The sequence below is a fragment of the Aythya ferina genome, assembly GCF_964211825.1.
Source record: "Aythya ferina genome assembly, chromosome: 1".
Classification (NCBI taxonomy): Eukaryota; Metazoa; Chordata; class Aves; order Anseriformes; family Anatidae; genus Aythya; species Aythya ferina.
This window is the reverse complement of record NC_140296.1, coordinates 98688667-98705920: the sequence shown is the minus strand read 5'-3', so window position 1 is coordinate 98705920 and position 17254 is coordinate 98688667. Positions and strand designations below refer to the sequence as shown.

The 17254-nt window shown below is 33.9% G+C and overlaps 1 protein-coding gene across 5 annotated transcripts in view; it reads left to right on the top strand.

Moving 5' to 3' along the window:
• The first annotated feature begins 232 nt into the window (after positions 1-232).
• TMPRSS15 (transmembrane serine protease 15) overlaps positions 233-17254 on the top strand; it is a 56279-nt gene continuing 39257 nt past the window's right edge. The window contains exons 1-10 of one of the 5 annotated variants that reach the window (XM_084532828.1): positions 233-424; positions 2471-2601; positions 2899-2966; positions 3805-3846; positions 6512-6654; positions 8407-8451; positions 10456-10497; positions 10957-11007; positions 12440-12484; positions 13998-14117. In XM_084532828.1, the coding sequence (XP_084388954.1) occupies positions 280-424; positions 2471-2601; positions 2899-2966; positions 3805-3846; positions 6512-6654; positions 8407-8451; positions 10456-10497; positions 10957-11007; positions 12440-12484; positions 13998-14117 (832 nt within the window). In that variant the 5' untranslated portion in view covers positions 233-279. Of the gene's footprint in view, positions 425-2470; positions 2602-2898; positions 2967-3804; positions 3847-6511; positions 6655-8406; positions 8452-10452; positions 10498-10956; positions 11008-12439; positions 12485-13997; positions 14118-17254 lie in introns of all 5 variants that reach the window. The other 4 variants (XM_084532827.1, XM_084532830.1, XM_084532829.1 and 1 more) reach the window with 4 other exon arrangements.

The window sequence follows — 17254 nt, the reverse complement described above, 5'->3', positions numbered from 1 at the left end:
GGTAACCACTCTTGTATTTTTGTGGTTATGTTTATTTTTTATCTGGAACAGAAACTTTATCACTTCCTTTCTGAAGAGATTTCTTCACATTTGCATATCTTGTGCGTAAATATGACTGTTCAGCAATGTTGTAAAAAACTGTAAATGAAGTTTTATGGTGTAATTAATCTACAGGCGTCTCCTATAAATAAACAGATGTTCTCGTGTACTATTGCCCTCCTTTTCACATTATTTGTGTCTTATGTCAGACCTTAGTTGAAGCAGGTTTTCAAGACAGAAATGAAGCCGAAAAAGTCATCTGATGAGAAATATGTTCCTCTTAGTTACTATGAAATTTGGTTTGCTTCTTTGCTTGCACTTTTTGTTTGTGTTTGTGTTGGGCTTATTGTACTTTCATGGTTAACAATCCAGGAGTTAGAACAAGGTAAGTAACCTTTAACCTGTTCAGGAGTTCATCAGTAGAAGTTCAGACTTTGAAGACAGTGTCATTGTAATTATATTTCATATTTCATGCTATGCTTTTAATGCTTTTGGATAGTTGGTTTGTTTTACACTTTCCTTCTTTCCTCCCCTGGAAATTGATGTAAACAAAATAAGCAAAAATATAAGTACTTGAAGTATGTCTGAAGTAAAATAATTTTCATGTCATAGACTTTGGGAAAGGCTCTTGGAATGCAATTGACACTGTAAGGCTTTGGTTATTCAGTCATATTTATCCAATAGTGAACATAATATTGCAAATTGTTTGTGAATTTCTGCTTTTTTCTCCATGTGTAATGTTTGACTCTTAAAGATAGTCATAATCCACTGGAGTCTCTGGGGAATTTTAAGGTGTTCTACTGTTCTACAACTCATTTTTTTTTTTCTTTTTTTTTTTTTCCATCTTTTAAAATGTATTGGTGTGAGAGAGATCCTGCATTAGACAGTCAGCTCCTAGCCTTGTGTAAAGTAAATAGGAGGTATTTCTTCCTATCTAGACAGTGCTCACAATGTGATAGTCACATTACTTATGATCAAAGTAAACTAAATTTAAAAAATCTACATAGCAAGATTTTGAGATGGAACTGAAAATTTGATTTAAAGATTTTTTGAGGTATATGTTGACTGTGCACTGGAAGGCCACACCTGGAATGCTGTGTCCAGTTCTGGGCTCCCTAGTACAAGAAAGACATGGAGCTTCCCCTGTATCTTTCTTTTAGAAGATGCATTACTAGGAGATTTATCACATATAACTAATAATAAAACACTTAAAACATTATGTATGTCATGTAACAATAAAAAAACTTTTACTGTTTAAAAAAAATTGTTTAAATAGATTTGCAGTTGATGAAAGGATAAGTGGCCTTTAAAGAAGCTCAAAGTAATCTACTGTTACAGGTTGATATTAGGAAATTGGTGTCACTAGGTTGTGCTGTCCATCACAAGCTGTTTTTCAGTTATCTGTTGGTTGGTTTGTTTTTTTTGTTTGTTTGTTTAACTAACACTCGTTTGGGGTGTTAATAGCTTTAAAAACAACCTAAAAATACCACTGGTAGTGTAACTGGTAAGCAAAATGATGTTTTCTGTCAACCACATGTTAATGTCTTATTCAGGTCTTAATCTAAAAACTTCCAGTATGTTATACAGTGAGGATGTATTTTTAATGTAGAATGAATATTTTTATGTATATCTCATATGCTATAGCATATTAAAAATCATGATCAAATTTGCAGTAAGAACCAATTATTTAGTTTTGTATAAATTCTCCTGGCATTTCATTTATGTAGTGGTAGGACATTTCAGGTCAAAAATAATTTATCTAGTGTGAGACAAGTGTTTCCAGTGTTATTATCAAAAACAATCTACATTTATATAAAAGCAACACTACTTTTAATACAGAAAATGTGAAGCAGTAGTTTTTAATATTTTTAATCAAGAACACACACACAAAAAAAAAAAAAATTCACAAACCATCATGCTTCCAGTGTTTCCTTGTCCCTTGTGCTAGACATAGATTGACATGCTACACAGGTTCATAGAATCACAGAGTAGCTGATGTTGGAAAGGACCTCTGGATATTATCTGGTCCAAGTCCTGTGCTCATGTAGGTCCACCTATGACTGCTTGCCTAGACCCATGTCCTAAATGCTTTTGAATATCTCCAAGGGTGGAGACTCTACAGCCTCTCTGGGCAACCTGTTCCAGTGCTCAGTCACCCTCAATGTAATGCCATTCTCCTTTATCTGTTCACAGTGCTGCCGGAAAGTTCAGCATTTAGTATGAAATAGAAAATGAGAACCAAGGACAAATAGCTTTCACTATCTATTTACAATTGTAGATACTGTACTTTAGTTGAAAATTGTCTCAAAGTTTTTTAAAATCAGTACTAGGCAAATATCTCAATACAAAGCAAAACAGGTAAAAATTAATCTATTGATGATTATTATTTCTATATAATTCAAATTACTTAATTTTGTTTTTAATTATCCAGTTGAAACAGGTGGGAATAGTCATCTCTATGTGGGAACATTTAAAATAGTCTCTGGGACAACATTCACTCCTTCTTTGTATGATAGATCATCAGCTGACTTCAAAATCCTTGCCTTTGATGTTGAACAGTTGGTAAGAACCTATTTATCTCTTAAACCAAGAGTATGTGATAGCTATATTAATTTCCTGATGTAACCTGCTGTTGATGCTTTTTTACTCTCTCCAAAATGTGATAGTTAAGGTCCTAAGCTCACTCAGAACTCAATATATATTTTTTATCAGTGAAAATCCGTGAAGCATCAAAGAAAATGGTTGCTTCTGTAGTCTAGATATAAGGAGGAAAAAAGTCAGTATTAAAACCATGAATGCATTGTGCAACACTGTATTTTCCATTACCGTATTGGTTCAAGATTTCTCTTCTTTGTACAGATACAAGAAATTTTTCAAGCAAGTATTCTGACAAATGAATTTGAGAGATGTGAAATTTTCCAGTTCAAGTAGGTACAGTTAAATTATACTTCTCAAATAAATGTTGTCAAAAGTCCTCATTTAGCTATTTCTCTCAAAAGCAATACCTTGCTTTTCAAGTCATCCTTTGTATAGCATTCCTTTCACTTCTTATGTCTTCAAAGTGCTGCTGTGGAAAGTTTGGCACAGCTGTGTTTCTCTGGGCAAACTTCCTTCTCAGATTCCTGTATGTCTGTGCCTTGACCAAACAAGGCTGAGGACTAAGACTAACTCACAATTTTGTCACATTTTCCATATGTGACAGAATTGCTAACCCCTCCCCCCCCCCCCCCCCTTTTTTTTTTCCACCAAGATTTGTTAGTTGTGCTACATTTGCAGGGTTGCTGTTCTTGCCACCTAGAAGAAAGTTCAGGACAGTGATCTCCTGTTGGCATAAACTGAGATGAATGGAAGTGCGCTCAGATGTCCCTATGGACAAAGATGTATTCATTTCATAACCCTTCAGGTGTTTGCACAGGGGCTGTCACTTAACACCATGTAAAGGATGTAAAGCTGCATCCTGTGTGTCCTAGAGAGTCAGTAAGATAGTAAGAGCTGCTTCATTTATTAAATTTTTTTGAAATACTTTTTCAATATCTTCTTACTTTGGTTGTCCTACAGAAAGCTATCTGGCAAAAAAAAAAAAAATAAATATATATATATATTAAAAAAAATAAATCTGGTAAATGGAGTGAGATCTGTGGTATTAATTTCACCTGCACTGTTCTTCATAAGGTCTTGATCCTACAAAATAAGTGTAATGCTGTCTCCCACTATTTAACAGTTCCAGAACACTCTTCATAAACATTTTTTTTTTTCCACCTACAGGAAGCCTGAAGAAATTCATGAAAACTTCAAGTCTCAAACTGGGTAACTACCTAGAACAAAATACATAGGCAAGAGAAAAGAAAAAGGATATTACTTTAGAAAATTACTCTGTGGGACAATGAATAATTAAAAAATGTATTTTAGGAGTCAATATGCTCTCTGAAGAGCATATGAAGTTTGATATAATCCATACCTTTCCTTCAAAAACATCCTTCAAGATTAGAACAAAAGAAAATGTAATAGTCTCTGGGATTGTCAATTCAGAAGAAAAATGGGAAAAGTAAGAACAGTGGCATAGATAAGAAACTAGCTAGAAAAGAAGGTATATTGTTTTGTGCTACGCTTGCTTGTGAAAAACTACTTATACAGGGGGACTGATCTATGTATTATGTGTGATCATATGTAACCTACGTTACATATGTTTTTAGCAGAAAAAGTATTTCTGCTAAAGAAAGGTCAGGTGACACACTATAATAAGCAGGAACAAAACAGAAAAGATCAGAACTATAGGAGAACTGAAAGACCTTGAGGAATGAATGACAAAATTAGTTACCTTATATGCAAGACGAGGCAATTAATTAAAAAGTGGTCATTACATGACAGTTGATGATGTTAATAGACATTTTCTCTGTAGAAAATATGAGAAAAGGAGGAAATCTATATATGACAATACAAGAGGTAGTGGGCACAAGCCCACAAAAGAGAACCCATCTGAACATAAAGAAAACACTTTTTGCTGTAGGGGTGACTGAGCACTGGAACAGGTTGCCCAGAGAGGTTGTAGAATCTTCCTCTGTGATGATATTCAAAGGCCATCTGGACATGGTCCTGGGCAAGCAGCTCTAGGTGGCCCTGCTTGAGAAGACGGGTTGGACAAGTTGACCTCCAGAAGTCTCTTTCAAGCTAAAACATTCTGTAATACTGTGATATCAGTTGTTTTTTCTATAACTGTGATATAATTGTTTTCTGTACAAACATAAAATGGACAAATATTTAGATGAGATAGTTCAATTGAATGACCATTCTGGCAAAAGAAAAAGAGATATTTGCCAAGCATATGTATGCTGAAAATGAGAAGCAGATTTGAAATAGAGCAATCATTTGATTGAAACAGTGAGGGCATAAAACTAATTAGAAAGAGGTGAAGTATGATCACATTATGAAGGGCTTTATAACAAGAAAGAAGTAGACAACAGAGGAATAAGTCCCTCCCAGGCTGTTGCCCCTGAGTGGATAAGATCCAAGTAGCAAAATTCTCAGGTTTCTGAGCATACAGTAGGACATACTAAAAATTTTGGTATTGAAGATAAAGATATCTCTGAGCTAGTTGCTCAGGACTCACTTTATAAGCAATGGGGAAAAAAAAAAAAAAAAAAAAAAAAAAAGGTTACTTTTAGAGTTTTCTCATCTAGTATATTTAAATGCCTTTTTAGGAAGAGATCAAAGAATAGCTCATTTCCTTCCGTGAACTACAACGAAAATCTAGATATTTGCACTGTAAATATCTATATTTGGTCAAATGAATTCTACCTCTGTATCTCGACATTGAAACAACAGAAGTCGCACAAAATCTGATGTCTGTGAAAGTTAGATCTTACTTTTAATAAATCAGAAAGTATCTGTCTTCATTTTTACTTTAAAATAATACTTGTTTATCCCATAAATGATTTTCTATTTGACTCTTTTCATTAAAGAAAAAGTTATATCCCTTCTGGCAACCTCATTATTTTACCCTCGAGACTCTGCTGAGTCACAAGGATAGCAATAAAAGCTTTTGTTTACTCAGCATGGCCTAGAGGTTATCAGAAACAAGCAAGAAATTAAAAAGGAGAGTTCTTCCATATACTGCAAACTGTGTTCAGCACAACTGCAAGCTTAATCACCCTGTATCAAAAAACACTTCTGAGTCTGATGCCATTGGGTATTATAAATGCTTAAGAATAAAAAAGATTACAAATAAAATTAAGTAAATGAAAAACAAAAAAAACAAACAAACAAACAAACAAACAAAAAAAAACAGCAATCATTTTTTGACACTACCTTAATTTAGCTACAAATATAGAATGTTATAATAGTGTCTAGGAGGGATGGAAAGAGACTGAATTCTAGATAAAATTCAGGGCCTATGGAAATTAAATATAGTTTAACCACTTATTTCAAAATATCTGTGATTTCAGCCTTTAATGATTCCTTATGAGAATACAAATAATCACACACAGGATCCTTATGGATGCAGAATCCATACATGATGTTTGATATATAGAAGTGATCAGTTTGTGTTATGTTTTTATGATGTAAACATTTCAAGGTTCTCAATTAGTATTTTAGAGGTTAAACTAGGACACCTGTTCAATAATTAATAAACCCACATCTCCTTTGGTTGACTTGAATTCAGCTCCATTGCAGCAATTGATATCAATGCTATTATTTTTTTCTCCCACAGTGAATATAAGAGCTGCAAAAGAAAGAATAAATGTTTCTCTAACATTTTAAATGACCTGATAATTAAGAGCTATTTCTTCAAGTATTATGTTGACCAGCCAACACTTTATGGTACTTTGAGTTTTCAAATAGAATCCTGAGGTAGAAGGGACCCACAATTGAACCTGTGTTGGAATGAAATATTATCAAAGTATTAATTAGCAAAATTTCAGATTTATTGCATTATCTTGCTTAACTAATCATCTTCTCTGTTTTATATTGCTAGAGTTGTTGTGATCTTCCACCTTTATCTTACCCAGAGGGTAACGGTTGAGAAAATAAAAAATGAGTTGCTTTTGGGTATTGACGCAAATACAACTGATCTTGTTCAGACTTTGAAAATTGATATGAACAGCATACAAATCACAGGTAATGCTAATAAACATTTATCTTGATACAAAACTTTGAGAACTACAGTTAACATGTGCAATATCTTTGGATCCCAGCCATCAGAAAGATTGTTATGCACATGGGTGTACTCCTTCTCCACCACACAACCTATATGAGCAGGTGAAAGAACCTTGTCACCTAGAAAGTATGAATCAGCTTAGCATATGTTGACTAAGGAAGGAACAAAGGACAAATTAGTGATTTCCAAGTCATAATCACTGAATTTAATCTCTTTTACGTAACGTAACATTTGTAATTCCGTTGCCCCTCAAATTAAAGCAATTAAGCCCCAACTGTGGTGTTTCTTTAAGTAAATGCAATTATCATTTTGTTTTGCTAAAGAATATGGAAAAGGGCTCAGCCTCACAGTACGTGAGGACTCATTTATTGAAAAGATGTCAAAAAGAATAACAAACCAAATACAGAATGTATCTTCCAGAGAAGCATGCCCAAGGAATTGACTTCAAATTTCTCTGATACTTAGGTGAAATGTAAATGACTAAATTAGTGTAATACTAAAAACTAAATTAGTATATAGTGCAGACTAAATACTGTAAATTTAAAGACTAAATGTTTTAGTGTTAGCGAGTAGTATAGTGTAAATTTAAAGAGTAAATGATTTTAATTTCAGCAAATATGCAAATATAGTGATTTTATGCAAGTATGAGAAAAATTTTCAAAGCCTAAGTAGAAGCCCAGCAAAATCAATGGAAATCTTTCTTTTGACTTCAATAAGCATCCAAACAGGCCTTCATTGGAGATAACGATAATATGTAATTTGAATCCTTTGAAGTGGAAGATGACATCTTAATACCTGATGGAATTATTATTAAGTAGCTACCAATTGCTTAAGAGAAGTGGGGCATCTGTTGTGCAACATCTCTTACCTTATTCTCAAGGGTGAATTCTTTGCTAACTGCTTCAGATATTCAAAGGCTAAATTCAGCATCTTGATATCTTTATTTTTCTTTACTACTTGCATCATGTATAAGTTGGTCTAAATAACTGCAAATCACTGTGGGAAGTGATTGCTTATTGTGCTTGAAAAATGCCACCAAAAGAAAATAATGAAGAGCCTTTTAGAAGATTATATATCTATTGATGAATGTCATTAAAATGTCTCTCTTCACATGAGATTTCATGTGTCCATTCCATCAAGAGTGCTGCAATAAATAACTGTAACTAATCAAAAATCATAATCATACATAGCACTTTTACTTCCTATATGTCATTATGTTCTGCAAGAGAAGTTTTATTTCTATTTCAAAGGGGTAGGGAACTATAACACTGTAATCAGGTGTGATTTGCATTTGCTTGAAATCAACTTCCACCGTGACTAAAAGTAACTTTCTTTCTTGCAAATCATCCCAGGTTAATTTTAACTCATTTATCTGATGTAAATACTGTTTATGACACAGATGCTCTGAAAAGCTCCTTTGTGTCAAGATAGACATTTTCCAGATGAAGACATTTTAGGTGTGAGATAATCAATCGGGATTGAAGATAGAAAGGAATTAAGAGACCTTGTCTTCTCTGGAAGGTCAAAGTTTCTGAAAAGGCTGGGAATATTGTAAAATGTTCAGACGGATGGATGCAGGACACTACTAGTGATTCAAGAGAAATAGTCACAGCTCTTGTTTGTTGTTTGTTTTTAACCTTTGTTTTCCTGAGTTGTATAAAACTAGATACTGCACTATAAAAGGAGTTTATAATGAACTTCCTTTCTTCCAGAGTTTGCTGAAAACCTTACTACAATGTTGCCTTTAACTTCATCAGGTCAGTATCCTTCATAAAACAGAAACTATTTTTTCTTATCAGTACAACGGAAGAAACAAGAATTGTTGTTCAGTTGGTATAACTTAGCAAAGCTGCGTTGACTGTAATTGAGTCTTGACAGGTAGAGTCCATTCAGTGATAGTTAGCTGATCTTCATCATTTCTGACCATTTGAGAAACCAGTGATCTAAAGTCTGTAAAAAACTGTAAGAGTTTAATTGGAGGGTCAGAACAAAAGTTGGATCTCTGTCAAACAGCTGAGTCATAAACTGAAGTCTTCACAGATTCAGACAGGTAGATGATGCTGCCCAACCTCATGCTATGGTTACTGATATACTGAGCAGCGTTAATAGACTTTCATTCCACTGACAGTATGGAAATCTTATGACAAGCAAAGATAATACTTGATGTTTTAATACTTGGTTTGTATGAGCAAAGTATTTTTCAGTAGTCTAACATTTAGTCATTGTTGAGTAGTCATTACTGCTCCTTATTACCAATGGTACAGCTGAAGACTGATAATATACTGGTTTTCTCCTACCTATCCCTTCCTCTGATATGCTGTTTCAATGTGCCTGTGAGTCCTAAGGTCTAAAGCAAGAAGAAAATGGGAGTGAGGGGAAGGTGCCAGAGGAAGGGGGAAAAGACACCCACAAGGATCGTCGAGTCCAACTCCCAACTCTGTCATTTTTGTATGCTCACTAGCACTGTTGGTTTCTTTGTGTCTGTAAAAAAACTGTAAGAGCTTAATTGGAGGGTCAAAAAAAAAGTTGGATCTGTGTCAAACCTTCATCACCCTCCCTGCACTTTCTGCTGGGCTCTCCTCTCTGCCAGAGGAGCTGTGCCCTCACGTTTGCCGACATGGATAGAACATTACTAGGAAGTCTTCTTGCAAGTTTCTGCACTAGTAGGTATTGAAAGGCAGGAACATCTAACAAAAGTAACTGTCTGTAATGTCCAATGATCAGCAACTTCTGCCAGCAAAAGTCATAAACTGGTAGTATAATATAGAGAAGTCCTTACTGTACCTCCTACTATTCCTTCTAGGCCATCATCTCATCTTCTGAGAGAATCTGTTGACTGTAATGACACACAAATTTAAGTCTTAATAAATTAAGTAAAAATAGTACAGAGGCATACTAATGCAAATTGAAAGAGGAAAAAGTGACCTTTTGAGAACCAGAAAGTCCAGAGACATCCTCAGTAAGAGGAAGATTATTATTTTTAAAAAATCACTAGTGGGAAAGTGTGTTGGAACAAGAATTCCTTTTTTTTTTTTTTTTTTTTTTTTCCAGAACATTTTTCAATTTACTATCATTAATGCAAATCTACTTGTGTACCTAGGCATTTGATTATTTCTAAATATGCATAAACATTAGGTCTATGAAGTTGGTGAAGGGCCTGGAACACAAGTTCTATGAGGAGTGTCTGAGGGAACTGGGGTTGTTTAGTCTGGAGAAGAGGAGGCTCAGGGGAGACCTTATTGCTCTCTAAAACTACCTGAAAGTCGTTGGGACTAGTGTGGGGAGCTGGGGATCAGTCTCTTCTCACAGGTAACCAGTGATAGGACTAGAGGGAACAGCCTCAAGTTGTGCCAGAGGAGGTTTAGGTTGGAAATTAGGAGACATTTCTTCTCAGAAAGAATGGTCAGCTATAGGAACAGGTTGCACAGGAAGGTGTGGCATCACCATCTCTGAGGGCGTTTAATGAAATGTTGGACCTGTCACTTAGGGACAAGGTTTAGTGAGTGATATTGGTGGTAGGTGGATGGTTGGAACAGATGATCTTGAAGGTCTTTTCCAACCTTAATGATTCGGTGATGAACACATTTATGTACATATACTGGAAATATCACATATTTGCAGTATGTAAGTGTACAAATACTAGACAGATTTGTCTCCTCGAATGCTGAGATAACCTATGTGTTAAGCAATGTTATTTATATTAAAAAGTACTTATACATTTAGTACTTCTAATAAAGTCATAACCTGTCTTTTTCCAGCAGATCCTGTGAGTCTAATTACAAACTCCGTGACATCAGATCCAGGTCAGAAATTGTTTGTTCACCAATCAAGCATTACTGTTTTTTTGTTTGTTTGTTTGTTTGTTTGTTAATAAATTAATATATTTATTTTATTATTTTATTTTATTTTATTTTATTTTATTTTATTTTATTTTATTTTATTTTATTTTAATTTTTGAAGTTAGTGACCTGTATGGGACTACATATAGAAGAATGATATTTAAAATGCACTAGGGTTCCATATCAATTTTCTTATGTTTATTCTGACATTTGGCCATCATGATCAAACCAATTAAGGTGGTGTTACTGTATCATTACCTAAGCTGTGGGTTTGGGGATACCAAACATAGTGAAGATCTCATAAGATCTGAATATCTGCTTCTTGGTTCTGCCAAAAAAAAAAAATAAATAAATAAAAAAAAATCAGAGGGGCTACAAGAGAGCACAAAGTAGAGTTCTAACACAGGGTTTGTGTTTGCCCAGGTTCAGGACAACTCACCACAAGCAAGTCCACAACTAAGTCCACAACTCCAGGTAGGTAACCTCATATGGGGAAAAGCAGGGTGGCTAAATGAAACAGTCTGAGATCTTAGAATTAGACTGTTTTTGTACATTCTGTTCTTATATGAATTCTCCCATCCCATTCCTGCAAGTATACAATATGCAGATTTGCCTTTTATTTGACTAGGGAGACCTAGTCAAAAAAAAAAAAAAAAAAAAAAAAAGAGGGAACTTATTAGATTGTACATTCTACAAAAAATGCTTCATATATTATACACATACTGATATGATAATATTGATTATCATTATTATTAATATGATAATATTGATATCACAATATTGATACACATACTGAATGCTATTTTTTGCTTCATAATATTTCTTCATGGTTTTGGGAAATCTGTAACTGATAGCAAATTCTCACATTGCCTTTGATAATGGAAAGACAAAGCTGTTCAAATCTTTGAAAACCTCCTCCAGTCTCATTAAATGGTGAATTATATATGATATTTATAAGCATTTTCAAACTGGTCTAATGTATTTACTGCCATTTCTTAGTTGAGTACAGAAATCATATTGTAATGTAGGGTAATTTGCTGTTTCAAAAAGAAGTCAAAATATTTTACTAGAAAATGTTAATTTCTTTACATCCAGTAGGTGGCAATGCTGTATAGTTTTATGAATTGAAGAATCAAACTAGAATTGATCATGTCATTTTTAAACAATGTTTTCTTGTGTATTGGGCTGTACAAAACATACTCTGAGATTATTGGTAGAGGTTTTGTTGTTGGTCTAGAAAGCACAGTCCCATCTCTGGTCACCTCCAACAGTTGTCTTAAATATTTTTGGTTTAGTTCATGTACCAGTTGGATTCAAAATGGCAGCTCTTTTGCTTTACACTCTTTGTGTTGCTAACATGTAAAGCATTTTGTAAAGCAGTTTGAAACGCTATGGTACATCCAAACAAATTTCAGTCTTTGTCACTTATACTGAATATCTTACACATATGTACTTAATCTGATTAAAGAGTTACATGAAAAATAAATCAATCAATTATGTCTAGAGGATGCAAGAGACTGCTGTTTTACAAATTAATATTTCTGCTGCTAGCATAAGAAATTTTAGCCTCTACCTCTGAGCATTTAATGAAGTAAAGAAAAGGAGCTATGTAGAGAATTGTGCATTTTCATAATATTTAATAGAATGTTCAAGAATTATTAAATTATCCTATTTATCCAAAGCTGATATTAGCTGCATGTTTTTGTTTACTTTAATATGACCTACTACTGAGTTCTACAGATATTTAAGACTTTTACATATAGCTTATAATCTCTAGATGAACATTTACATTCTAACAAAATGCTATCAGTGAGATTCAACAGTTTTTAACCTTTGTTTTCCTGAGTTGTATAAAACTAGATACTGCACTATAAAAGGAGTTTATAATGAACTTCCTTTCTTCCAGAGTTTGCCGAAAACCTTACTACAATGTTGCCTTTAACTTCATCAGGTCAGTATCCTTCATAAAACAGAAACTATTTTTTCTTATCAGTACAACGGAAGAAACAAGAATTGTTGTTCAGTTGGTATAACTTAGCAAAGCTGCGTTGACTGTAATTGAGTCTTGACAGGTAGAGTCCATTCAGTGATAGTTAGCTGATCTTCATCATTTCTGACCATTTGAGAAACCAGTGATCTAAAGTCTGTAAAAAACTGTAAGAGTTTAATTGGAGGGTCAGAACAAAAGTTGGATCTCTGTCAAACAGCTGAGTCATAAACTGAAGTCTTCACAGATTCAGACAGGTAGATGATGCTGCCCAACCTCATGCTATGGTTACTGATATACTGAGCAGCGTTAATAGACTTTCATTCCACTGACAGTATGGAAATCTTATGACAAGCAAAGATAATACTTGATGTTTTAATACTTGGTTTGTATGAGCAAAGTATTTTTCAGTAGTCTAACATTTAGTCATTGTTGAGTAGTCATTACTGCTCCTTATTACCAATGGTACAGCTGAAGACTGATAATATACTGGTTTTCTCCTACCTATCCCTTCCTCTGATATGCTGTTTCAATGTGCCTGTGAGTCCTAAGGTCTAAAGCAAGAAGAAAATGGGAGTGAGGGGAAGGTGCCAGAGGAAGGGGGAAAAGACACCCACAAGGATCGTCGAGTCCAACTCCCAACTCTGTCATTTTTGCATGCTCACTAGCACTGTTGGTTTCTTTGTGTCTGTAAAAAAACTGTAAGAGCTTAATTGGAGGGTCAAAAAAAAGTTGGATCTGTGTCAAACCTTCATCACCCTCCCTGCACTTTCTGCTGGGCTCTCCTCTCTGCCAGAGGAGCTGTGCCCTTATGTTTGCTAATATGGAATGTTTCATAATCCATAGATTCCACAGTTTTAAGGATCAGCACATGTATTCTTTTTTTTGCAGAAATTTGCCCTTAGCTTATGAATTTTATTTTTAAATCTGAAAAGAATAAGATTTCTGATATTTCCAGTATTTACAAATACAATCTTAAAGGCTTTAGTTTTCAGGATATGCTAGTCAAAAATAAGCTTTTTTATCACAAGGTTCAACATTGTGATGTGTTGAGATTGAAAATACTAAACCGAATTTTATTTAACCCAGAACACATTTTTTTCACTGATATTTAAACCAAATGACAGTTTTCTCATGTTATTCAAGTATAAGAAATTGGAAAATGTGTTTATTATATTGCCTGAAATAGTATACTTAGGTAGAGGAAGAAGATGGGAATTCATAGAATTTTTCTTCCAGCCCTACTCCAAACTTAGTTTTAAAAAATATGTAACTTTTGAGAACTTCTTCACTCTGTTCAAAATTTACCATTTTAGTATTTTATATTTATTCCAAACTTTTAAAAATGCAGTTTTGTAAAACACAATAGATTGGTTGATTTGATTTGTGCTAGAGTAACCAAGGGTAAGTCAATCTTCCATTGTAGTGTAACTGCATTACTGTTTTGTTGTTATTGCTGTTGTCCTTACTATTTCAGTTGAGTGCTTGCCACTTGCTGAAGTTTGTGCTGATGGTGTAACCTGCATTAGAAAAGATTTATTTTGTGATGGAGTCTTGGACTGCCCGGATGGTTCAGATGAATCTGAAAAAAGATGTGGTAAGAATGTAAATCCCTTCAGAACAGTCTTTTTGAACATACTTAATCCTGTCAGTATTCTGTAAATAATTTACATCCAATAAATTGCATAATGAAGTCTAAATCAAGTCTAGCAAAAATAATAACAAGAGGGATTGTTATAATAATTATCTTGTGAATGGATTTTTTATCTTTAAAATTCTCATTAATAAAGAACATGCTGAACATCAAAAACTGGATATAGTAATATAGCATAATATAAAAATTCTTATTTAATATATAAATATTAAAAACTATAAATAAATATAAAATGTAATGTCAAAATTTCATATGAAGTTGTGTACTAGTAATATAAAATGTACTTTCCAAACACATCAAAATTGACTCTATACAGTTATAAAATCACATTGCCCAGTAACAGAAGCCACTTACTGTCATATTTGCAATCAGAAGAGAGGTTTTGCTTTTGATTCCAACATTAGAAATATCATCATATATACTACTACAAACAACTTTTCAGAATAACATATACTCTGATACAATAATATTGTATTTTGGTGTACTCCATCATATAGACAATGTATTCTTCTTACTAATTTATTATGAGATAATTGATTTTAGATTCCTACATAGAAAAATCGGGCAAGGAATAAGCTAATATACCAGGGCCTATCTTTAAATTTCTGCAGTGTTAGCTGTAAAACATCTGGCTTTTCCTGCTAAAATCCCCTATGCGTCAACTAAAAATGTACTCTCTAATACTAAGGCTATACTGAATGTACTACATGTTTAGATAGGTTTGTGTAATTTCTTGATGTGCTTATATTAAAATTATGAATTAAATTAAATGATAACTGAAATTTGCCCTTTGAGAAATAATTAGATGCCATTGAGGATTTTGAAGAGAACTTAAAACTGTTCATAAGGCAAAATAGAAAAAGATTTTATTCATTTCAGTGGGAACAGATTTAGAACAATGAGACAGCTTTTTGAAAATGTAGTTACTGTTCAATCAGAAAAGTTATTTTTCTTAACAAAATCAGCAGTCTGTTGCACACAAAGAAACACCTACTCTCTCCTGCCTCCATATTCAGAGACTTAGGTGGGGTGGAGTGTGTACTGCATTTTGCAGCCACAGATGTCAAGTGTGACTCCTGCTGTGGCACAAACTGTAACTTGGTTTGTTAACCATGCACTTGTACATCTGACACAAATGTTTGATTTGGTGGCACCACAGTGAGAGATGCAAGACAATGATGTAAACATCTGGGCAAAAAGCTCTAGGAGACCTTGTTTGAGCAGGGGATTGGACAAGATGACCTATAGAGGTCATCCTATCTCAGCTATTCTGTGATTCTGTGAAAATGTTACAGAACTACGACCTGATTTGTATATGAGTGAATAAAAAAATAAACATAAAAATGCATCTTTCACCACCAGTGAGCTTGTTTGCCTAGCTTTCCTGAGTGCCTTTTCATGCGGCTGCCAATGCTCCATTTAGCAATGAGCACTGAAATTGTACCAAGGATTCTGTTTGTGCTGGTGGTTACCAAATTGTGTATGCAGCTTTTTGTTGGGGAGGCACATGTGTTAATGTTGTCTGCATTGCTCTTCACAGCCTCAGCTTCCAGTTTCTAAAGTTTTCTTGCAATGAGAACTTTTTTAATTTTCTGGGAGATGTTGGAGCAATGAACTTCTTGTTTTGTTTTATTTTATTTTATTTTATTTTATTTTATTTTATTTTATTTTATTTTATTTTATTTTATTTTATTTTATTTTATTTTATTTTATTTTATTTTATTTATTATTCATTTTATTTTTAATATTTCATTTGCTGGTAAAGGAATCTGGAATACTTATTTGTTTTCTTCTGTGAGAACACATTTCTGAGCTCTCCTGGTAAAAATGGTGGGGTCAGTCTATTTTGAGTTTTCAGAAGCATGTTCAATGTTGGACTCAAAAACAAATAAAAATATTTTTTAGAATTTGAAATAATTTTAAGAATTTAAATATAGTCATTGCAAGCCTGTTTCTGAAGTCTGGTGGCATGCTGCAAGTGGAATCTTCTTTAGAAAGAAGGTGAATTGCAGACCTGTCCCATTACCTTCACTTTTCTGAGTGCAGCCAGCTCAGAAGGGAGACTTAGGCACTTTAAGGAAAATATCCATCAAAATACTTTGGTAGAGTATCCACTGAAATGTATCCAAATCTTTATCATAACAGCTGCATCCAGCTAGATCATAACAGTGATGGGCTCTGAGCAGGTTGCTCTACACTGGGAAAATCTGAAAGTCCTAGTGTAGCTTCAGCTAGACCTTTGTTCCATTGGAGAGGCTGAAGTAGCACAACTACAAGGAGTTATTCAGTCTTTCATTTCTACCATCACACTGTTGTTTTTTTTTGAGATGCGGGTTTTGGTATTCTGGTGGGTTTTTGGTTTTATTGTGGATAGAGCTAAATAAAAAGTGCATATCCTTATAATGGTTAATAATTAGTAGCATACATCTTATAAAAACAAATGCTTTTTAGTTAGTATTAATTATTAGGTTTCATTTTAAAATTTTTGCTCATGATTTATTAGATACTACAATCACACCTGTTACATAAGAGAGAATTTAATTGATATTCATACATTGATAATTCACTTGCTTGTCTTCAGAGTTATGACTCAGCTGTGCCTTGAAGGCTGCAGATGAATTCTACTTGAGCAGAACTTTTCAGCTGAGGCATAGCCTCTGATGCACATGCTTTTCTGGATCTGATTTACATCTCTCCCTGACTCTCTGAAACATAAAAGTTGTGAGTGCCCTGCTCCTTTCAACTGAGTATATTATTTCTTGATCATAGCCAAATTTCACCAGTCGGTAAAGAATATGCACAACTGAATTGAAAACTACAGGAATATATATACAACTTAAAATGGGCAGAAAATCATAAAGAAACTAACTGTAGTTATAATTCACTTTAGGGAGCTGGGTGGGTCGTCCCTGTTCATTTTCCCTGATACCTGGTATTTCCAAGCAATTTGTTCAGTTGCTATTAGATTGACAGATTCAGTTCATAACCTTAAAGAAATGCAATTCTGTCTGGGGGACAAATTGTTGCTCCATCACCCTTACTTTATATTTTCAGTCTTAAAATTTTCCATCCAAAAAGCA